The sequence below is a fragment of the Accipiter gentilis genome, chromosome 29 (assembly GCF_929443795.1).
Source record: "Accipiter gentilis chromosome 29, bAccGen1.1, whole genome shotgun sequence".
NCBI lineage: Eukaryota > Metazoa > Chordata > Aves > Accipitriformes > Accipitridae > Astur > Astur gentilis.
Window position 1 is genome coordinate 6,259,205 of NC_064908.1, and position 23,672 is coordinate 6,282,876.

At 55.5% G+C, this 23,672-nt stretch overlaps 2 protein-coding genes across 3 annotated transcripts in view; one reads left to right on the forward strand and one right to left on the reverse strand.

The window, feature by feature from the left end:
• LOC126052234 (potassium voltage-gated channel subfamily A member 2) overlaps nucleotides 1-23,672 on the forward strand; it is a 358,553-nt gene that overhangs the window by 129,005 nt on the left and 205,876 nt on the right. The window lies entirely within an intron of this gene.
• On the reverse strand, nucleotides 388-23,064 carry KCNC4 (potassium voltage-gated channel subfamily C member 4). 2 transcript variants are annotated; one of them, XM_049832618.1, is made up of 5 exons: nucleotides 22,982-23,064; nucleotides 21,221-21,967; nucleotides 15,401-16,337; nucleotides 13,928-14,113; nucleotides 388-1,456 (listed from the first exon to the last, which is right to left on the reverse strand). In XM_049832618.1, exons 2-5 carry the CDS (start codon nucleotides 21,869-21,871, stop codon nucleotides 1,395-1,397), a joined length of 1,836 nt encoding a protein of 611 aa, XP_049688575.1. In that variant the 5' UTR covers nucleotides 21,872-21,967; nucleotides 22,982-23,064; the 3' UTR covers nucleotides 388-1,394. The 2 variants fall into 2 exon arrangements, with proteins under 2 accessions (XP_049688575.1, XP_049688572.1); XM_049832615.1 differs by lacking the exon at nucleotides 388-1,456 and adding an exon at nucleotides 8,140-8,287.

Here is a 23,672-nt window from a genome sequence, read left to right on the forward strand (position 1 = left end):
TAGTGTTCACTCTGAAACATAAGGATGGCACTGGTGTGGCCATAATGCTGATTATTTCATCTTTGATAGTCAGAGCAGGCAGAGCCAATGCATTTGTCAGCTCTGCAGTGCCTTTCCTTCCACAAATGAATATCGCGTGGATGTTGAAGCCAGTCTGCCGTGGGCTTTCCAGTGGGCTCTCATCCAAGCTGTGCGAGAAAGCAAGGATCTCAACCACAACATTCAGGCAACGCCACTGCTGAAATCACTGTCCCTGCTGCCAGGGACACCCGAGGTGGGGACAGGGCTTTGTGGGCACACAGGGAGCTGGTGGCAAGGAAACACGGAGGCAGGAGGGGTACGGGAGCTGACTCAGCTCATGGATGTCTTTATTCGAACTCTAGTACGGTTGGACAGGTAGAGGCATGCGTACAGGACAGACGGAAATGGGAGTAGTATTGCCTTGATCACAGAGATATGTAACAGCATTAGAAAGACACTGACCCTTCCAGGCCAGCTGGGTTCACCCCACCTCATTCACCTATTGCTTCCCATCCCCGTCCCCGCGCCCAAACCGACCCGCTCGTCCCCCCCATCCTCTCGGGGTCTGCACCCTGGGGTAAGCACCCACGAGAGGGGGGTGATGGTGCAGCGACCCGCTCGTGGCACCTTGAATGGAGCCTTTGAAACCCCAGGGAAGGGTCCCCAGCGGCCATTTGACGATGGAGGGGGTCAGAGCACGGATGGAGCCGCGGGCAGCGATGTCTCGGGTGAGCAGCTGGCAAGTCTCCAGAGGCGGAGGGGCGAGGTGCATCCGAAAGCGTGGGCGAGGGGAGGGGGGCAGCCCAGGGGTGCGCTGGGGAGCCGGGCAGCGTCTATGTGGCAGGGCTGGCAGCAGGTAGGGGAGCGGGGCCACCCCTGGAACCCCAACTTCCCTTCCCGGCCCCGCTGCCATGCGGCACCTCTTTGGGGGGGGGAGACCCGGCTGCCAACCCCCACCTCCCCAGCTGCGGAGCTGGCAACTGGAGCTTTGGGCTGCTGTGGTGGGCAAGCAAAGCTCCTTGGGGAGAGCATCCCTTGGCCTCAGGGAGGGCATCCCTGGGGGCATGCATGTCCCAGCCTTGGGGAGAGCATCCCTTAGCCTCGGGGAGAGCATCTCCTTTGGGGAATGCATCCCTTGGCCTCAGGGAGAGCTTCCCTGAGCCTTGGGGAATGCATCCCTTGGCCTTGGGGAACGCATCCCTTGGGGAAAGCATCCCTTAGCCTCAGGGACAGCATCCCTCGGGGCACACACGCCTCCGCCTCGGAGAAGGCGTCCCTCGGGGCAAGCATCCCTTGGGGAAGACATCCCTTGGGGAGAGCATCCCTCAGGGAAGGCATCCCTCACCGGGGTGCTGCCTGCATCCAGCCGGAGCTCAGGAGAAGGTGACCACCTCACCCTGGGGGTAACTGGAAGAGAGGACGTCTTGGCAGGTGTCTGCAATTAAAGACACAAGTATTAAACACGCCATTAGACACTGCTTTCATTGGCTATTTGTGGAGAAATAGGAAAAGGCAAGGGAGACTGAGCTTCCAGAGGACCCAAACTTTGCAGGGTGCAGAAAACAGAGTAACTACAAAATGAAATGGCCTTCTTTGGAGGGATAAAATGCTGCTATTCCATCAGTAAACCAGGAAAAAATGTTTTTAAAAAGCCTCAGAATGCACCCAGAGATGGAGACATGGGAAATGATTCTCTGAAAGCAACCAGACATGGAGTCAGGGTGATTTTGAGGGTAAAAATGAAGAGCAGAGGAAAGAAGTCATCCCTGCTGCAGCCCTCTCCTCCCAGAAAGCTGCTCTTGACCAAAACTTCCCAAGCCAGATGTCCCAAAGCCAAGCCTGGTGCATTAATATCCCACAGTGTTTTTTCTTCTCTCTCTCTCTCTCTCTCTCTCCCCCTCTCATTCGTTATCATTGAATTAATTAACATTGATTGGAGCTCTGAGTCACAACATCGCCTCTACCCATGTGCCAGGACCCGGGTTCCAGGCGAGGGGCCATCAGACAGGGAGACAGTGCCTGATCCACCCGATAAGCCACGGAGCTGCACTTTCTACCCAGGGATTTTGCTACGAAACCCAACACCAGGAGCTGACCATGGGTTTGCCCTGGCTTTCCCCTCTGCAGACCCAACACAGCTCCAAAAACATCTCATTTTCCCCAAAATAAAGGTCTCATCCTCCCTCGAGCACCACTGTGCACGTTGGGCGAGCAATGGCCAGATGTGGAGGCTTTTCGAAGTCCCACATCCCCGAAGAACCCTTCAGATTAAAGTCCCAAAATCCCAGGGCTTCCAGGAGAGGTGCCCACCTCCCAGCCTGCCATGACAGGCCAGCTGGGGGGACCCAGCATCACCCCCCAGCACCAATTTGGGGACCAGCGCTGGCCATGCACAAGGCAGCTGCTGAAAAATATCACTGCTCCTGGTTCAATCGCTCCTGCAAGCAGCTAAAAGCTCTCAGCAGGGCTCGTGGCCTGCTAGAAACATTCCCCGTCAGGTCGATTGATTTACCAGGGACACGACTCGGCTTTTAACTCCCATCTCCTCCTCCCCGTTCAAAGCCATTTTGTGTGCTAGCTCGAGACCTGCTGCCCGCATCCTCCAGGGACCTGCCTTGGAAAGCAGCTTCCCAGCCTCGGAAAAAAATTAGCACAACTAAAAATAAATAACAACAGCCGAGATTCTTTTCGTTCAATCGCTGTCCCCCAGACAAAGCCGCCACAAGGAAACTGCCCTCCTGTCTCAGCTTATCGTTGCTGGCTCGATTCCGCACCGCCAGCGGGTCCCGGTCCCTCTCGCCCTTGCAGCCCCTCCGTGGCACACGGCTCCTTCCTCCACCTTTTTTTGGGTGCAGATCTGCTGCCCAATGGCAGTGGGCTGATGTCCCACCATCCCCTCATTGGGCAAGGCGGGAGGCTTGGCACAGCGCGGCTGTCACCCAGCCCCCAAAATCCCCAGGGTTTGCTGTGGTGCTGCCTGGGCCATCCTCCCCCCCAGATTTCCAGGGGTGGTGAGTTCACACAGTCCCACTTTCCCCCTACAAGCACCTCCCCAAACACCCTTAAGTGCTGCCTCCATGGGCTGCCAGCTCCCAGCTGCTCCAGCATAACGTTTGGGTAGGTCCTACGCTAACTCCACTTTGGTCTGCAAGTGCACATGCTTTTTTTTTTTTTTCCCCTTTTTTCCCCCCCCTCATTGAAAGATCTATTTGCAGACGAGAGGCTCAGGAGGTGCTGAAAGAGAAATCACCAAAAGCCAAAACACTCTGGCAGGGATGGCTCCTCACAGCGCCCCCCAGCACCCCCTCAAAAGCTTCCCCAGGCCACCCCAGGACATTTTGCCGGTCCCTTTTTTTTTCACCACCGCAACAGGAGGGGTTTGAAGAGCCAGCAGCGCCCCATGGGGTAGAGCACCCCACTGTGCTCCCCAGATGTTGGAGTTAAACACCTCCCAGGCAACATCTGCATCTTTCGCAATGCCCATCTCCATGGACCACAAAGACGGGGGGGATTTCACTACGATGGAGCAAAAGCCAGCAGGCACCTGCATCTCCCATGCTGCGAGGACCAGAGATGCTACCCTGGGGGGCTGCACATCTGCAAAGCCGCCTCTCGCCTTGGGCATCCTCCACACAATCCAGAGAGCTGGTCCCGAGCCTTGTGCCAGGGCAGTGCTGCCATCGAGCTGATTCCCCTTTCGCTCTCCAAAAGTCAAAGGATTATTTTTTTTTCACAGCCATCACCCTGCCCCAGGCTGTCCCACATGAAAGAAAGAGTGTGACCCGCTCCCCAGCAGTTTGCAAAATACTTTCTGAGCCTCCATTTACCTTTTCGTGGGGGAAAAACGTAAGGATCGATTGCCCGGGCGGAGGTAATGAAGTAACAGACTGGGAGCTGGGAGGCACCTATTTATAAGCTCAGCTGCATCTTATTTTGCATCTGCCTCTGCTCTCCCCGTTCCTCGTCAGCACGGGCAAGGGATGGGGTTGCTATTTATTTTAAATTTTTTTTATTGTCATCAAATAAGCACTGAGGATTTTTCCTGGCAGTGCCAGGGAAGCCAGAAACAGGCTGCTTCTGGGTAGAGCAATTACTCTCTTGACATCTTAACCTCCTGCCCGGCTGCCTGACAGGCCTTTCTATTTTCTCAGCTCTTTCAGGCATCTCCCGAGAAACAGAGCAGTTGTTGCAACAATAACAATTAATACTTTGCACGCAAACTGGGATGGCAGCGCAGCCTCCATGAGGCACTGGATGGCGAGCCAAGTCTCCCAGAAGGAAGAGAGAAGGAAGAAGCTGCTGCTGGATGATGGAGGGGGCAACTGCCCCCAAATTCCCCCGGATCCAAAGGAAAAAAGCTGCTCGGCTTTTGTCCCTTGCATGGCTGCTTTCTGCACCGGGTGCAGGTGGTTATAAGGGGGTTGATCCCCATCCCAAAGTGCTGCCAGTCTCAGCAGACAGACACACAGATGGGTGGATGCAAGGACATCCAACAACATCAGGGCAGCCCGATGCTACGCAGCATCTCTGATGCCATTCCCGCTGTTGAGCATCACGTGCATCTGCAGCTGCGACGGGGCACTAAAGGTCCCCTTGGTACCACACTGCCGGGCATCACGCTATACATAGGTGAGGGGCACGTATATATGGTACATACAGTGCTTTATCTGTATGTTCCTGCTCAATCACAGCAACTTGCTGGGAACAAGACAGTGGCTCAGACCCTACACGCTCACCCCATCCCACAGGAAACTCTCCTTTCCAGGCTGGGATGCCAGCAGCAAGCTCCCTGCCCTGACAGCCACTGCACACCAGTTGATATTTTTTTTAAATGCCATTTTAGGACTTGGGCAGAGGCAGCTGGACTCCTATTGATTTATTCAGTTCATCAAAAATAAATCAAACAACCTTGCTTTCTCCCGCTGCTTTTCGCCTTAGCTGGAACGTGCACTCCGCGCCAGATCCCTAAACATAGATAAGCGGCTGGGAGGATATTCGGGGGAAGTATCGTATATTCTTGCTCTATTCTTATCCTATTCTCTAGGCAGCCAATTTTGGCCACTGTTTGAGATAAAACCCTGGGCTACAGAGATATTTAGTGGTCTGCTCTTCTGATCTACTACAGCTCCTCTTATGATCTTATCCAGGGGATTAACCCCTGCTAACATCCATCCCCAAAACCGACCCAGACCCCACCTAAAAATAACAACATACTGTTTTTCCCCCTCCTGCATCCCCCAAATCACTTGTTCAGAAGAAGGCGGGGAGGAAGAGGGAGAAGATGCGATGGGTTTTTCAACAGTTTGGTGCCTCCCACTGAAATCCCTCCGTCTCCCATTTGGGGCTCGGTTGTTTTAGAGGAGCTTTTTGCACATTAGTCATCCCTTCTCCCGAGTTGCATAACGCCACTGCTAAAAATTGCATCGTACCGGCTCCATGTCAGCTCTCACACTCAACCCTCGTTGCTCTGATGGGGATGAGATTTTTTGGGGGGTCCTCCAAAGGTTTTCCACACTGAGAAACCAGCTCCAGTGTTTCAATGAGCTGATCTGGGGGCCTGGTGGGGAGAAAGGAAAGGGTGGGATCTCTTGGGATCTGTGGCTGTGTCTGCTCCGGGGTTAATCCTGTGCTTTCAAAAGACTCAAACCCCAAAGTTCGACTCTCTTGATCTGCAGCTTCTGCAAGAGACAGGGCAGCAGAGCTGGTTTTTCATGCCTGGCTCATCCCCAAAGTCAACGCATGACCTTGGTTAAATCATTTATGATTCAGAGACCACTGAAATCATGGAGGGTGACCTTCCCGCTCGCACGGGCTGGGGCTATTTCAGCTCATTCTGCTTTGAGAGGAGCCTGCTCCAAAGGGGAGGATGCGCCAGAGAAGCACCGGTACGGTGCCACCGTACTTGCCCCTTCACCCAGTTCATGGGATTTTGGGGTGATTCACGAACCTGTCAAGTTACCCTGATTGTTTGGTGTGGGAATACACTTTAATTACAGAAATCCAAGGAATGCAGCTACACACGGCAAAGTCAGGTGCTGCCAGCGAGGACTGAATCACCGCCGTGGCACAGGGGTCGGAAACCACTACGGGACACCCTGGGCAGAGAAGGGATGCGGCTCATCCTCAATTCTCCCCAAATCTGGAGAAATTCCAGCTCCAGCACCGGGTCTATGCAGTGCTCAGCTCCTGCCATCAAGCCCCAGGATCCAGCTCCTGGCACCAAGTTCTTTCCCCTCTTTTCTGCTTTCCTTTGACTCTCACTGCTCTGCTCACATGGCTGGGGCAGGAGAAGAGAGGAGGGAAAGAAGAAAAGTGAAATAAAAGGCAAGAGCTTCTTGCTGGCCCCAGGTAAGACTTGGAGGGGGCTTGTTTTGGTGATGTGGTGACTGGCTCCTCCTGGCAGCTCCTTCAACTCAGTGGGGAGGAAAACAAATAAGCCAGATGAGGCATTTTACGATTCTTCCTTGTGTAGCATCTCTTCCACTGTGGCAGCAAGGAGTTTTACTGCAGGAGGATCCCAGCATTAATCCTTCTCTACACTTAGAGAAACTGAGGCACTGGGAGCCTGGGAAGGAGCAGGATGGTCCTGGCTGTGGAATCTGCTAAAATCCAGCCTGCCTCCTTCGGGGTGCAGGGACCAGCCTTGCACCAAGGGGATCCTCACTCTGCATCATCCCCCGAGCACAAGCTCCAGTTTGGCCGAGAGGGAGGGGAAGGGCCTGGCCCCCAAAAAGCTCTCGGGCCTTTTTTTATCTTAAACACACCCAAGGCTAAGCTTTGCTCCCCATCCTCTGGCTGGAAGTCCCCAGGCTCCAGCCCCACAGAGCTGGACTTGCTCAGAGTAAGGAAAGATGCTGAGAGCGCACCAGGATGAAAGTCGAGACCAGGGCTGCACCCACCAAACCAGCCCCTTTCAGCCACCTGAGAGCCAGCCGTCTCCAGGGAAGCAAAACTGGGGCAACAGAGCTAGAAATGAGCCAGAAATCAGGGGACTGAAGGTTTTGTTCTAGTTCTAGCCGAGATCATTCAAAATCATCCCCAAAACTAACACGTGAGTAAAAACCAGCGGTGCGACAGGGAGTTTGGCGCTCCAACCGCATCCTCCCAAGGACGGGGGAAGACCAGGTTCAAAGCCAGCTCCCATCTCCATGGGGATGCTCTGCCCCACCACTCCACGTCCATCTCAAAAGAGGATTCATCCCCATACCCATTCAGGCACCATTTTGTCTCAAATCTCTCATTTCCCCACTATTCAACAGCAGCAGCAGCTCTCCCAACTGCTCCCAGGGCCGCATATTCCTCTCCCCACCACCTCCCAGCTCTTCCTGGGAGCATCCATACATATATTTTGCCAATCCTTTACCCCAGCCTCCACATGCTCCCCACACCCAGCCGGGGGCCCTACAGTCTCCAACTTCCACAGGACCTCGGGGCTGGTTTTCAAGGCTGCCAAAGCCATCTTCAGCCCCAGGACCATCCCTGAGGTTGGATAGAGAAGCAGACACAAGCTGGGAGGGAGTAAGTGTGATTTAGGCAGAAAAAAAGCACAAAACAAGAGGGGAACTGCTGCTGGGCTGGGAATAGAGGTTTATTCATCTATTGCCTCTAGAAACTTGAAGATGTTTTTTTTTTTTTTAAAAAAGACCTAAAATGATATGAACTCAGCCATTTCCAGCACAATGATATATAATTTTATGAGTCAACATGTTCTTGCATTTCCACCACCCTTTAGCCCAAGTGCAAACGGCCCACGGGAAGGAGGGCTCGACACCAGAGGGAATCGCATGGGTTGGCCCAATTTATTTAGGATAAATAAGGTTTCAAGGGGAAAAAAAAACCCCAAAAAACAAAAAAGCCAAAGAACCAACAGACACCTACTCCAGGGATTGTCCCAAACACATGGGCACGAGACAAGTTCAATGGAGATGTTACACGTCCTGCAAACCGGGCAGGGGGAGCACGGTGGTAGCGCTGGGCTGGAGAAGATCAGAACGCGCTTCTCAGGGATGGAGGTGTCCCAGCTCGGTCTCCTCTGGGCACAGGCAGCGCCGCGGAGACCCGACGTCACGGGGCAGGGATGGGACAGAGCGACACGACACGACACAACAAAGCGGGATCCGGGCGGCGTTTTAAAGGATGGAGGGGACGGGAGAGCAGGGACGCCGCAGAGGACAGGGAGAGCTGCAGCGGGACGCGAGGGGAGCCAAGCCCACCGTGGATCCTGCCACACCATCTATGCTGCTTAGGCTTCGGGATTTTCCATAGCCTTGGTGAAGAAAATGGACAGGTTAGAGCCGAGCAGCCTCCTTCCCAAGGCTCGGAAAGCAAAGAGCACCAGGGTGAGCATCGCCCAGCCCCATATCCCAGTTCAACCCCCTAAAAAATTCAGGAAGGGTTTTTTGAGGGCAACCAAGCTTCTGCAGATCCTCCAGACCTCCCCTCCCTTCCCCTCGCCTCCCCATGCAGTTGAGCAGCACTGGCCAAATCCAGGACTCGAAAGCCATTGAAGTTGCAAGACCAAATCAGTCCTGGGGGTTGCTGGGTTTTGTTTCCTAAATTGCTCTGAATGAGGAATGAGTCTGGGGATTTCATGGGCTGAAGCAAACGGGGAAAAGCAGCAGAACTCAAGCAAATATGGAATTTGGAAGGAGTTATTCCCCTGGCTCTGGTTTTGAAGCCGGCTGCAGCAGCAAGCTGCTGCTGACACCTTTCTGTACGGAAAGGAGCAGGTAGATGTGCTCATTATTTTCCATAAAAAAATTGCATTAAAAAGCAAAATATTTCTATTGCTTTAAGCATGGGAACCCTTCACACTCCCCCAAAGAGCCAGAAATTGCTCCAACTTTTATTGAAAAGCAACAGCCAGAACAAATGCTCTCGCAGGTCAAAAGCCACTTTTCTTTCAGGAAAGAAACTAAGTATTTGCACTGAAAATTGGATTTTTAGGTCCGAACAGCAGCCCTGTTCAAAGATGAGCCTCAAGATCTGCTCTCTGGATCGCTGCACCTTATAGGGACAGCTCTGCTGCCAAAATATTGAAAATTAAGGATGCTCCCGGCTGTGATGAGCCCAACCGCCCTGCGCCTTGCCGCACTCGCCTGCATCTTCCCCGAGAGCACCCGGGCGAGCAAACCCAGCCTTGCCTTTGCCTTCCCCGCAAGCACCAGCGAGCTCTGGAGAAAGCAAGTACGTGCGAGTGTGCGTACGCAGGCGGGGAGTGGAGGGAGGCGGCTCCCTGACAGCAGAAAAACAAGGTGATGGATGGCCCCTTCGGCAGCGCCAAGCTTGGAAACTGTCCTTGTGTCCCCCCTGGGGAGTTAATGGCGCGTCTTCAGGTTCTGCTTTGCTGTGAAGGCACCGACGGCAGGTGCTGGCCCAGCCAGGCTGTTTTGGGCTTGGATCAGGGATTAAGGCTCACACCGGAGTGATCACGGCATCACCCCCGCACACACCCCCGAGGAGGATGCTGAGACATGAGCATCGTCTGGAGAAGGCTCCAGAGCACTACCTCTTTAAATCTGATTTTTATCCCCCTTCTATACTTTTTTCCTAATCATTTCCCAACCACAGCAGCTGGCAGGGAGGCACGGGAGTCTTCAACCGCTTCCCAGAACTCATCCCCCTGCAGGGACACGGGGGACAGAGAGGTCATCTGCCTAAACCTGTTGCTGATTTCAGCAAAGCTTTTCCAGTTCCTGCAGTGGAAGCGAGAGCAGAATCAGGCCCCAAAGAGAAGAGCAATTTCCTTATTTACTTTTTGGCATGAATCCACACAGCAAGCGAGGAGGGAAGTGAGCAGAGCCCTGAGCTGGGGATGTTTCCCACCTACAGCAGCTGATGCAAAGACCCCTTTCTCCTCCCAAAAAAATCCCCAAAACTGCATCAGGCTCATCCTTCAGCAAACCTTGCTCTTTTCCCAGGAGCCCTGAGGCTCTTTGAAGAGCTCACGCATTTCCCTGCCACCCTGAGCCACGTTGTGTGGGAAGCAATCGTGCCGAGATGCAACCAGTCCCTGAAAGCTTGGGGTTACTGATGGATCCAGCACCCAAACAACATCGATTTGGCGGAGAGGTGTTACGGGTTGGGGCTTGCTGGAAGCGGCCTTGCCGATGCAAGGAGCAACTGATGCAGTTGAGCACTTTACAGATGCTCTTTGCCCTCTTGCTCAGATCACTGAATAGAAAAGGATAGAAATGGGCATAGGAACAGGGCCAAAAATCATGCTGCCGGGTTTGATTAAGTCTCAAGCATCACAGTTTGGGGCAGCACTTCATAAAGATGCTTGATTGCCCCAGGGCCCCTCTGCAACGGAACTCTGAAGGCAAACCTGCCCCGAGCCCAACACTTCATTTTCTCCATCAATTTATTCCCAAGCCACACTCGTGGGAGCACCTGGGAAGGAGCTCAGGACTCCATCCCTCAAGGCCATTGTGGTTTTCCACCCAGCTCAGAGCCAGGTGCCACCACAGAGTCAAGCTGCAAAGCACCGGAGGGTTGTGCTCTGCTAATTGCTACCGATGCTTTTCGTTAACGGAGCCAGTATCCCAGCAACTCACAGAGGTGCTAACTGAGGTCACCGGGATTGCTTTATAAATGGGTTTGTTGCCAAGGAGCCATATAGAGGCATCTTATAAACAGAGCAGTGGGGCAGTGTGTAACCCCCAGGGGCTCTTCGCTGGGACCTGGCAATGCCACGCTCCCCACATGCAAACACTCGTGGCTCCCGAGCGCACGTGCACGCTCGCACATGCTTTGAGCCAGCAGCAGATGGGGACAGGGTAACGCAAGCAGGCAGCATTGCCCAGGAACGCCTGTGCTTGTTTATAACGGCAGCCTGGCACTCGTCTGCGTGTTGCATGCACTCACACTCGCACGCGCGTTCCTGTGCAAACGTGGGCTTGTCCTTGCTCTCCCCCCAGCCAAGCACTGCTGGTGGATGCTCAGGTGAGCATCCCCGCGCTTGATCCCACACCGCGCAAGCCATGTGCTGGTCAGGGCCCTGCACTAATAGCAAGCAGAGTAAAACAGAGTAAAAATCAGCTGCATGATGCTCCGGGTTCTGGCAACCACATCAAAAATTGCCGCTTTGCCTTGCCAGCGTGCCGTCAAAGGGAGGTGCTGGAAAAGCTGACCTGCCAGGAGGGTAAATCCTCTTCCCTCCATTTAACTCTGTTGCCTGTGGCTCCTCTTGAAATCCCACTCTGGTTTCAATCACTACCTTTTCCTAGACCATCATAACCGATCTCACTGGCATGAGGGATGCTGGACTCATCCTGCCTCCGTATCCCTCCATCCAAGCAGAGGACGGGGGCTCACATACCAAGACAGACCCATGCCAACGTGCCTGGGCCCCAGCAGGACACATTTTGGGGAACTGCTGAGCAGGACTTGAGTGCTGAAGTGAGATACGGGGTCTGAAGCTGTCCCCAGCAGCAAGGGAGCAAGGTGGCATCACTGGAAGCAGTAATAGGGACAAAACCCACATGCTACATGGCAATCCACTGCAATCCAGCTCAGTCTTTTCCAGGGTGCAGGTCCAAGGGCTGGTGGGCAGGGGTAGCTCTTCTCTTTGAGCTGCCCCAATGAGACCAACCGCTGGAATTAGGCTCGAACCATGATGGATGCCGAGATCTGCAGCATATTCCTGATCCAGATCCATCTCCTGATTTCCACAGCTTGTACAGACATCAGTACCTGTCCCAGGATCTGACAGATGGCCATCAGCAAGTCGGGCTCAGAACCAAGCTCATCTCAATTTGCAGAGCTGCCAACATCCCAGTACCAGAACAAACAGCCTCAGCAGGAGATAAATCAGGACCAAGGGAAGAGGCGCCTCTGCGGCTCCCAACGGCTTTCGGCTGGAGTGCAGGAACCTGCTTTGCCCCTCTGATCACCTCTGGTCACCACTAATCCCGACCATGCTGGAGCATTTCACCAGGGAAGACGTCAGCCCTGACCTCCTGGGCCAGCATCCCACCAGTCCATCCCCAACAGCCCAAGCAGGACACAGATACTGAGGTTCCCTCTTCCCAAAAGGTCTCATGCATTATTCAAGTCCCTCTGGACACCGGATCCACCTTTCTCCAGGTGCAAGACCATTTCAGCAAGGTGGGTGTAAGTGACCCATGTATACAACTATTTTTAATTGTAAAAAGCACTCTGACATTTGCAGAAAAGAAACCAGAACAAACCAAGAAAGATCACAAAAATGCCCTTTCAAGTAGCTGTTGCTGCCACCATGCAAGAAGAAAAACCTCCCGGTCTCCTGCAACCAAGTAATGTGATTTCAGATCACAGCAAAAGCAGCACTGGATCCTCAGCTCTCAGATCTACTCTGGTTCTCCTGGCTTCAGTAGGACCAAGCTCAAATGCTTCAGTTGAAGAGATGCCCGACTTGAGCATCTTGTAAGGATGAAGATGAGCACTGGCTTTCATCCTTCTCCTTCATGCCTTCCAGTTCAGCATCCCCCCCCAGTCTGGAGCAGGACTAGAACCTCTTTGCATTAGCAGGCATTAAGAAAAAAGACCAACTTCACAGAAAAAAGCACTTCCAGGAAAAAAACATGAGGCATTTCAAACAAATATTTGTATAGTACCCTTCGGCCCAAAGATGAGCAAAGCTTTTCATTTTTTTTCCTCTAAGGGATGAGGTTGAGCAGGAATGCCAAAGGGAATCCTTGATTTCCCAGGAGGAAGCAACCAATTTGCTTCTAATAATGTAATAAACATGATTGCCCCCAAACACCTCCCTCTGTCCCAAGCCCATCCAGTCTTTACCATCCCAAGCAGTGCTACAGCAGCAAACCCTTGAGGGCCTCCAAATCATCAACACCAGGAGCCAGCAGCTCTTGGTGTGCAGCTCAGATACATAGCACATATCTTTTCTCCTGCCTGGTCCCAGTTCACATGCACCATTCCCAGTAACTGGCATTAGATGGTACCAACGAGGTAGAGGTAGGTCAGCTCTGCAGCTACATCGTCCCACACCACCCTGGACACACAAAAATAACTGCAGACCTAAAAACCTGAGCTGTGTCCTGAGAATTATCCCAGCAATTGAGGGCATAGCTGGATTTTGTGGCTCAAGGTAGGCACTGGATTTACCCTGCCAGGGGCTGGGGTGCTGGGAGACGGGCGCAGGGCATGCTTGCTGGTGGAGCAGAGAAGGCTGAAGGATGGTGCAAAGAGACCAGGCTGAAGAGGACTCTTGTTTTGTCATGGGAAGAAAAGAGTTTAGTGTTTTCCTGACTCATCTCCCCCACAGTTTCCCATTGAAAACCTCAACACTTAGCAAAGCTCACTTTCCAAACCCAGAGGAGACAGCCTTTCTGGCAGCCTGGTGCTTTTGGCAAGGCAGCACTTGACACATCGTGGCTCCCCACGCTCGAACCCACCAAAAGACATCAGAGGGGAAGAGGAAAGAAAAAACCTGTGGGGTTTTTTCCCTGCTGAAAACCTTTTGACCACCTTCAGTCACAACCTCACCATGTCTCTGGGAGAGAGGCCCCCCTCACACCACCCTGAGATGGGTGATTGAAGCCCAAGAAGAGTTGGAGGGACAGGAGAAGCTGGAGCACGGGGGGAGCAAAGGGACAGACCTGTCCCCAGGGAAGGTGCTGCAGCCAGCATGGGGTCACAGACCCCACATGGTGGCAATCAGGGGAGGAGAACTTGGGGGAGGAGAAAACAAAAAGGATAGAGCTAGCACGGAGAGACGTGGTGGATGGAGATGAAGCAGGTGGAGAAGCAGGAAGACAAGTGGATTTGGGGAGCAAAGAACAACAGCCAGGCAGGTAGATGGAGATGAACCACTGTCTCGGATGGATGCAACAAACCTCCACCTCTACTCCTCCATCTCACCCTCCCCAGCCCACGGGCCAGCTCACACCTCCAGCATCAGCCATACCTTTCTGGATGCCTCCATCCGCCGCACAGGAGAAGTCACCCGTGGCCAGCAGGAAGCACGTGGAGGATTTCTTGTTCTTATCGCGGGTGCTGGAGCGCCGCATGGGCCGCTTCTCCTCATCGGTCGGCGACAGCGGCTGCTCCTCATCTGACAGCACCACGTTGGCCTCACCGTTCTGCTTGGAGTCTGCAAGAAGGTGGCAGAGACCCATCAGTAGTCAATAAACCCACAGGATGAGGTGCTTGGGGTGGCCAGAAGGATTTTCTCAGACCATGCAAGGAAGCAGAAAACCAGATAGCAGATGGCCCAGAGCAACACCCACAAATTCAGATACTGATCCCAGCCTGGACATGCTAACTTAGAGTGACCAGGGGAACAGGACCATGCCAGATTTTAATCACAAACAGCAGCTCTTACTCCTGCTGAGGGTTGTAATACCCCACGTGAAGCCAAGCAGGGTTTGCCAAGGAAGAAACACCCCTGGTCTTTGAGATCCACCCACCTGATTAGTGAGAATTAGCTCTCCAAAATTCACACCACTGAGATAGGGGCTGCTCAGGTTAGGGCTGAAGTGCTAATTTATGTCATCTGACTCTGCGGTTCGTTAGCTGAGAGGATGCTATGCCAGGTGAGGGTCTGGCCTGAGCTCCTGGATTGGTGTTGGGGTAAAGGGATTGGGCTGACCTGCTCCTCCAGAGCACGACATCTACTCTCACTGCTCCCCACTGTTAGGGCTCCTGGGGCAGACAGGATGCTTAGAAATGTGGAAAAAGGAGATTTATAAAGGAAAACACCTATATCTGGGGCCCACCAACGACTGCCCACGGCTGGGGCCATACCCTCTCCTGACCTGAAGGAAAGACTGGCCAAACCCCAAACTTCAGCTCAGTGCATGAGACCAAATAATAAAAGGACAGGGGCTGATTTTGCTCCTGCCTGAGCACAGGATTTGGAGCAGCGTTGACATTGCAGATCATCTACTAGAAGATGAATGGGAAGGTGGGGTCAAGCGCCAGGGAGTATCTATGGATTTATCCATCTTGGTGAAGCTCGCTCTGATTTACGGTGGGAGAAAGCAAAAGAAAATCTACCCCAGGGGCATTACCAGGCTAAGATGGGAATCAGGCAAATGATCTTACCTCTGTCAGCATGAGGAAGAGGTGGGCTAGGTAGGGACACCTTGAATCACACCACAGTGACTTGATCTGTGCCATTAGGAGAGCAGGATATGGCCTTTCCCACCCCTGCCTGGAGGGAGGATCTTGATCTGCAGCATCCTGGTCCACCAATACAGCACCCAATACCCAAGGGCCCCAGCCCTTTCTGCACCAAGTTCTCACCAACCCAAGAGCTGGGAGACACGTCCTGCAGCAGGGCAGTCCCCAGGGACTCTCGGACACAGGGGACCAAAAATGCTGCCTCGGGGGCTCCTGGAGGTGTCCCCCTCCCTCTGCCCCGCCTTTGGGGTCTCACCTGACCGTTTCCGCTCAGCCGCCCCCTCCTCTACCGCCAACGGGCAAGTGTCGCTCTGGGTGCTGTTACGGGGGGAGTTTTCCTCGGATTTGCAGTAGGTAGGGGAGTCCAGTGGGGCCGGACGGGGTATATGCTTTTTCTTCTTCTTTGGCAGCTTCTGCTTGGCCATGGCCAATGAATAGTACATCCCAAAGTTATTGACAATGACGGGCACAGGCATGGCGATGGTGAGCACCCCGGCCAACGCACAGAGAGCCCCCACCACCATGCCCGACCAGGTCTTGGGGTACATGTCGCCGTAGCCCAGGGTCGTCATCGTGACCACAGCCCACCAGAACCCGATGGGGATGTTCTTAAAGTGCGTGTGGTCACTCCCGCGGGGGTCGGACGTCTTGGCTCCAATCCGCTCAGCGTAGTAGATCATAGTGGCGAAAATCAAGACCCCCAAGGCGAGGAAGATGATGAGGAGCAGGAATTCATTGGTGCTAGCCCGGAGTGTGTGGCCCAGCACCCGGAGACCCACAAAGTGCCGTGTCAGCTTGAAGATCCGGAGGATCCGGACGAAACGGACCACCCGTAGGAAGCCCAGTACGTCCCGGGCAGCTTTGGAGGACAGGCCACTGAGACCTACCTCCAGGTAGAAGGGCAAGATGGCCACAAAGTCAATGATGTTGAGCAGGTTTTTAATGAAGAGAAGCTTATCTGGACAGCAGATGATGCGAACCAGGAACTCGAGGGTGAACCACAGCACGCAAACACCTTCAATGTAGGTGAGGATGGGCTCCGTCTCCACTTTATGCGTCAGCAGGATCGTTGTGGTGTTGCCAACCACGAGGGTCTCCGTCACGTTGACGTCGATGTTGAAGGCCTCGTGCGTCTCCAGGCAGAAGGTTGTGATGGAGACCAGGATGAAGAAAAGCGAGGCAAAAGCAACTACCTGCAAAAGTAGAAATTACACAGGCCATTAGCTGATCTGGGTCAACCCCTCCCGATTAATTCATTTGGGTCAACCTCTCCTCTTTGGAGGAGAGCAGCAATTTTATAAACCACCGTGACAATAACTTTGGTGAGCCTGAGACTCACTTCTGGTGTCACCTGCCTTTGATACATCTTTTCTAATCCCTGCTAGTGAATAACAATAGCAGTGATGGGAGAAGTCCTCATTCAATAAAAATGAGTGCAACAGGCTCAAGACACCCCAGGAGCTGTGCTGCCACCACCCACTTCCCCAAGACCAAGAATGGAGAACAGGAAGGGTTCCCTGGACCTGTCCCATGAGTTGACAGCAAACCTTAGTGTCTGGGGCCATCAGTGCAGGACCCTTCTCCAAGTGCTACGAAATGTACAGGGGAAGGTGTGCTGGGCTCCAGCTGTGGTTGGAGATATGCCAGAGATGACAGTGATGGGGATGAAGGGAGATCTGCAACAGTCTGGGTTTGGAGCCTCCACTGGGAACACACATGAAGAGGGAACTTTGAGAGGATTCATTCACAGAGCTTTCCCCTACAGTCATCCCCAACCCCCCCCCCAGGCGAGTTGTTCATACCATTCATGACTGAGTTTTGGGGCCTGGACAGATCAGAGATGGGCTTTTGCCCCCTCCCTTCTCCCTAAGGGTCAGTGGTGGATGATGTGCCCGCAAATGGTTCCAGGACTGGGAAGGCAGGATGAGGAGAAGAGGAGCAGGCAGAGCTCAGCATCCCACTGCTGCTTGGACTTGTTAACACCCAGATGCTCCCCTATGCCCGACCAGTGAGACCTTTGTCCCCTCCACGCCACCTCTGCCCCACGGCGCGCTGCTGCTTCGCCTCCGATGGGAGCGAGGAGGGGCCAGCAGCATGCAGTGGAAATCACAGGCTGTGTCAAAAAGAAAACACTTTGTCGTCCCCCCCATCAATCCTGCTCAGCCCTCCTCCCTGACAGGATGAGCTCATGATGAGTCCATTATCCAGAGCATCTGTTTCCAAGAGCCCCCGAAAAAAAAGCCTCTGAGCAGAAAAGCTCTTCTACCTTCCTCCAGCACAAAAGCACAGCGGGTTTGGCTTCCTGGGAGCAGATCTCGCTACAGCACCCTTTGCTGCTAACCCACCCCACCCGCACTGAGCAAGATGTGACTTTTTGCTGTCGAACCCAACCGACCGGCTGCGTTCAGCAGGCAGCCACACTGTGAGCCTGCTCGAGATGACAGCCCGGGTCCTCGGCTGGAGTGAATCAGCAGCAGAGACAGCCTGAGTCACGCTTGAGAAAAACCCGGCCCCGGACACCAGCAGTAACGTGCCGGCAGCCCTGAGCCTGCCGAGAGCGTCCTTGACAGGTGTCCCCAAGGGCAAACCCATGTGGGTCCAGCACAGAGAGCATCAGCCCTCCAAAAGTTAGGTGTGAAGTTTAACCCAGGCTCTAGTTGATGGAGAAAACTTTGGAAGATGATCCTCCCCCCCGCCCCGTGACAGCCACCTACTTGGGGATGGGCTGCGATGCTCCGTACCCCTCAATCAGACCACTCTGGACCACGCGCCGTGATGTGGATCAGCTGGTGGCAGCTCCGAAGGCAGCCCTCGCTGATCAGCCATGCGCAATTCGGGAAGCAAACCCAACAACAAAGTGGGATCTTAAAGCAAGGCCAGTTTAACCAGACAAGCGTGTCTACATAGCAGTGGCGTGGCCAAAATAATCCGCTTTTCAGCTGACGGCTGAGTAATGTTCCTGAGTTTCCCTGTATAGGGAATCTGAGGAAAACGTGAAGAGTAAAAACTTAGACTCAGAGCCAAGTAGGAATAAAAAAAATTACCAAGGAAGAGAGTGAGACCCTGCAAACACTCAAGCAATGAAGCAACCCTGCTGTATGAGCTGTGTAGGTGAGATCTGATTTAGCCCCAGGAGCAAAAGCAACCTCTAAAAATAGGAGAGTCAGGTTCACAGCCAGTGCCAACCATCGTCCCCCCCAAGTCAATAGTGCTGCTCTAGTTTTGTGGCAGCTGAAGACCTGACCGGAGGTGTCTTATCTCAGCTTTAGCCTCTGCTCCAAGCTCAAGGGTTTTTTTCTGAAACTATCTTAAAAATAAAATAAAATCTATGCATATACTCAGTAGCCACCAATACAGCACCGAAAGTCCCACCAAACAAGTCCTCCAGAACCTGCCGATGATCTATGCTATCTAAACATGCACTCGACAGCTTGAGATGGGTGTTCCCAAAAAAGCCATGACCCTACAGGGGGTCACTAGCCTGGAAATCCCAATGGAAGTAAGGTCAGGACCCCACAAGTCAGGCTGCAAAAGGAAAAATAATGAGGAGCTACAAGTAAGCAAAATTTGGAACTAGAGATAAAATCACAACCAGGGCAGTTTCCCATGGGGAGAAAGAGAGTTTTCCACTCCAGCTGGGACAGCAGCTACAGTAAGGACCAAATTTTCACCAAGACTGGACTAGACACAGGAGCCAAGATCCCATGGGCATCAATGTTACAAGGAAAAGACACTAAAAATTTGGGGCGGAATTTCTCACTGAACGCTCATGTAGTCGCCAGCTCAGGAGGTGCCAGGAGAGAGAAGAGATGGAAGGAGGGAAAGATGGAAATAGCCAGGAGCCGACTGAGTCAGGGCCCGAGGGGCTGCTCCGCAGGCAAGGAGGAGCAAGGACCAGAGAAATTCAGCCCTCGAGACTCTTAGTCACTGCTGTCGCATGATCGAGGGAGAGGGTTTACGCACACAACCTGGGACCGCTCTCCTTCCCGCTGCTGCCAAGGTTTGGCAAGACACACTGGACCGGCTGCTCCCGAGCATCCCCAGGCCAAATGCCGTGGCCGGCAGCACCCCTTTTGCTCTGAAAAGGAAGGGGGAGACTCTGAAACGGAGCAGTATTAATGAAATCCCACTTCAGCCATCCCAAAACACCAAGGCAGCACCATGAACGTTGCACGTGCAGAGATGCTCATGGGTCCCGGAGCATCCTAGTGCTGGATGGTGACTCCGAACCAGTAACAGTTCCCTGCATTAACCGGGTGCACTGGGCAGGTTGAGCTTACTTGGGTTGGTTGCACTGCTCCGCGCCTCAGTTTCCCCTTCTGCCAAAGCAGTTCTCCTAAGCCAGTGCAAAACTATGCTGATGTTTTAGAGTGGAAAACATGACCCAGAAGAGCCTGTGAGCATTACCACCGGAAGGTAACCATCCCCGTGGCGGTGCTAAGCTGCGCCTTTATCTTAGGGCAGTAAGAAGGAAGCAGGGAGCTCCCAGTACAGACTGATCCCACTCCAGCCCCAGTCAGGGCTCACATCACAGCCATCTCTGCTCCCTCCAACACACTCCTCCTGCTAAAGCAAATGCCCTTCTGAGAGCAGCTCAGCACACGGGAAAAGCAAAACCAAATAATAACGTGAAAAATTTGAGTTGAATTATTGTGCTCAGGTTTTTTTTTGTTTGTTTAATTTTTTATTTGGAGCTTTCCACCACTCAGAGCATCTCTCAGAGGCAACAAGCCCTCAAAGACGGACAAACGATTGGGTACCCCTTTTAAAATGAGTAAAGCTCTTGCTGCCCAAACAGCCTCTGCATGTGTGTGCGTGTGTGTGTGTTGCACTTATGTTAGCTGCAAAAGTACCGCCTTGACAAACTGACCCCCTGCCCCGTGCGCTGCTGGTGGGTGTGAAATGCCTGCAGGATTTCTTACCATTGATGTTTTTTTTACACCTCTAAACGCATCCAGAATTCATTTAGATCCCGAATGCCTATATGTGTGTGTGTAGCAGATTTATAAACTGGGCGTGATGGGGGACACACGCTTGGGGATGGGACTGGATGGGTACAGGTGGGTGTCTGGGGGTCGGTGGGCAGCACTTTGGGGGTGATCTAAGAGTAGCTGGGAGAGGAGACGCATGTGCAGAATAAAGCCTGACCCAGGCTGGGAGCCCAAAGATGCGCCTCGTTATGGGGGCTATGTCCCGGGCTTGTCGGTGGCTGTGGGTAGGGATCATCTGCGTGTGCAAGGGGAGGTCGTGGGGGGATGTTTGTACACGTATGAGCTCATATGTGTGTGTACATAGCGTACCAGGTCCCCGGGGATGTGCGTGGATAAAGGGGGTTGGGGTGCGTGTGTGTGTTTGTGTGTTAACTGCGGCTGAGAGCCTGCGCTCGCACGTGCTGATGGGGACCGTATGCTGCGCGTGGGCAGCACCGACGCGGCGATGGTGGGGACAGGGGTGCGGGGACGAGGGTGCTTGCAGGGCGCAGGGAGGGGTGCTTGCGCAGAGGCACAGGGTGTCCTTCGGGGCTGCTGCTGCTGTAGAAGAGGAGCACAAGCTCCTCAGGGACAACCGTGAGGATTCCATTTGCTTCAGGACCTGATTTGGGTGCCAGCAGGCATCAGTCTTGTCCCCCCACTCCACACCTGGGCCATTAAACGTGGATTTTGGCATGGGCACGCACACAACCCGACGAGAGGAACCCAAGCAGTCCTGCCTGTCCTAGAGCATCCTGAAACTCTGCCAGGACTCAGCCCTGCCAAGGACTCTCCCTGACAATCCCTCACCTCCATGTGCCCAGAAGGTGCCCAGGTAGCACCCGAGGGTGCGAAGGGGACAAGGAGCGGGCCTGCCCCCAGCTCCCCCAGATGCGATGCGTTGGGAGGGGATGGGGAGATGATGAAAGAGACTTCCCCTAGGATGGGAGATGGCCAACGTGCCCCATGCTAGGAGGGAGATGGCTACGGGGGGGCCCACGCAACCCACTAGGAGAGTCCATCTCACCCATGGGCATGAGGAAACGGAGACACAACCCCAGCACGGCCCCATCCCACCTCCCCACTGGCACGTTTCGAGAGCTTACCCTTGCCGCCTTGGATGAGTAGGGATCCTCAAAGAGCGCCCACATCCTGGGCTGCCAATTCCGACAGCAACCACCCCCTCCGGCAGCCCCCGCCGCCCCCGGCGGCCTGTCATCCATGCCCAGGCGTTGAAGAGCCATCTCCCTACCCCCTTCCTCTTCAGGCTCCTCTCCACCGGCCCCTCCACCGGGCTCGGGACTCTCGAAGATGTCCAGGGCCTCTTCGGCATCGCGATGCTGGCGGTAGGTCATCCAGCAACAGGGCTCCACATCCGTCTCATCGATGCCCCAGTAGGTCAGCTCCTCCTCGAAGAGGGGTCCGCAGATATCCGCGGGGCAGTGCAGCTTGCCGGTACGGTAGTAGTTGAGCACGTAGGAGAAGATCCCGGGGTGACGGTCGAAGAAGAACTCATTGCTTTTGCCATCAAAGTCAAAGTTGCTCTGGGCATCGGGGTCGGCAAGCCAGGCCAGGCGGGTGCCCGGCAAAGTCCGGAGGGTGCTTTTGTAGGTCTCATGCCGGGTACCACCTACATTGATGGTGATCTTGTCCGACTCTTCCCCTTTGCCCATCTCTTCCTTCAGGCATGTTTTGGAGGGTGGTTTGTTCCCAGACTTGCGTCCACGGTAGGAGGAGACACACACCGAGCTGATCATAGATTTCGGTGGATGGGAGATGCACGCTACGCGCACCCTTCCTCCGGGCGAGGAGCTGGGGGTCGGCGGAGGCGGGAGAGGGGGGCAGAGATGGGACTGGGGAGGGGAAAAGGGGGGGCTCAGGCTTGGCTCTGGCCTCAGGGGGAGCAGGCTGGAGCCGAGCCGGACACCGCTGGCTGCTGGGGGACGGCAGGGGAGGCTGCAACCTCCACCCCCTCCAAAACCACCCCCTGAAATAAAACCGCCCTAAACCGGGAGCCAGCCCAGCCCTGCCGGGCAGCAACAAGTGCGGGCAGGAGGGGGCCGCGGGCCGGGCTCGGGGAGGCGGGGGGGCGGGGGGCGGCAGCCCCGGCTCCGCCGCGGGGGGATGCGGGCCCGGCCGGGGAGGATGCTGCCGCCGCCAAGGCCGGGGGGGGGGGGGGTGACACGGACACGACGAGCCCTGAGCCCCGCCGGGCTGCGTGTGTCCCCCCCCCCTCCCCGATACCTGCAGCGCCAGGCGCGGGGGGGGGGCCCCGCCGCCCGCTCCGGCGGCTCCGCGCTCCCTCCGCCCTCCCGGGGCCGGGGTCGGGGAGGGGGGCGGCGGCGGGGGGGGGGGGGGCACCACCCCGTTTCCCGGCGGGGGGGGGGGGGAGGGATGTGCCCCCCCCCCCCCCCCGCCCCAAGCCGGGCCCTGTCCTACCCCGGGGAGGGGGGGGGGGGGGGGCTGCGGCGCCGGTGGGGGGGCCCCGCTCACGCGTGGCCGGGCCCGGTGGCGGGGGGGGGGCGGGGAGGGGGGGAGCCCTGTTGCGCCCCGGCCGTTGCCTCCCGGCTCGGCTCGGGGGAGGCGGCGAGGGCTGCTCCGGGGCTCGGCGGGGGAAGAGCCGCCGCCCGGGGCTTTTATAGGGCTGGGAGCGAGCGGCGGGGTTACGGGAGCCGGCGCCGCCCCGCCGGGGACCCCCCCCCCCCGGCCCCCCAGCCCCCCGCCGCTGCCCTCCCTCCCAACCACACTCCTCCATCCCCGCATCCCTCCCTCCATCCTCCCATCCCTCCATCCCCTCCACCCCCAGCCCAGCTCTCCCCATACCCAGCCCCCCAGGCCCCCCCCCGCACCCCCAGGTACCGGCTCACCTCCCCGCGGGGCCCGACGTGCAGGCGAGGCTCTCGGGGACTCGGTGTCAGCGAGGAGTGAACCCCGGACACCCCAGCTCCGCTTCGCGCCGGAGGGGAAATGCAGCCCAGAGCTGGCTGCGGATCTGGAGCCAGCTCTTGGCAGAGGCTCGAGCAGATCCCATCCCTCCCTGGCTCGCAATCCCTCGCTCACCGAGAGGTCAGGAGAGACCGACCTCGGGTGCGGGGTCCGTGGCCGGTGGGGAGCTGGGTGGCTGCAGGCAGACCTGGCCCTCTTTCCGTCCCCCGAGCCTCCCCGAGCATCGCTCTGTCCCGGTTTGGCTCTCGGGTGAAGGATGCCCCTTCCCCAGCGCTGCACCCGCCGACGCCGAGTCTGGGACTCAGGGTACCAACCACCCCAGCCCCAGGGTCCCTTCCCCTAAACCCTCCTCCTTGGTGGGCTCTTACGCCCCTGGGGTGCTGGTGATGCTCAGCCCCAGCTCCTGGGGCTGGGGAGGAGGCGAAGAGCTCTGGTGACCCAGGGGACAAGCCCGTCACCAAGGCAAAGACCCGAGGGACCCGGCCCCGCCAGCGCTGTTTACTCCTGCGTTGGCACTGCTGGTGCTGGGGCAGAGGGGGGATGCAGGCGGGTGCTTTGGGGTCATAGGTGGGATCCAAGCCCAGCATAGGCCTGTTATTAGGGTGGGGGGCT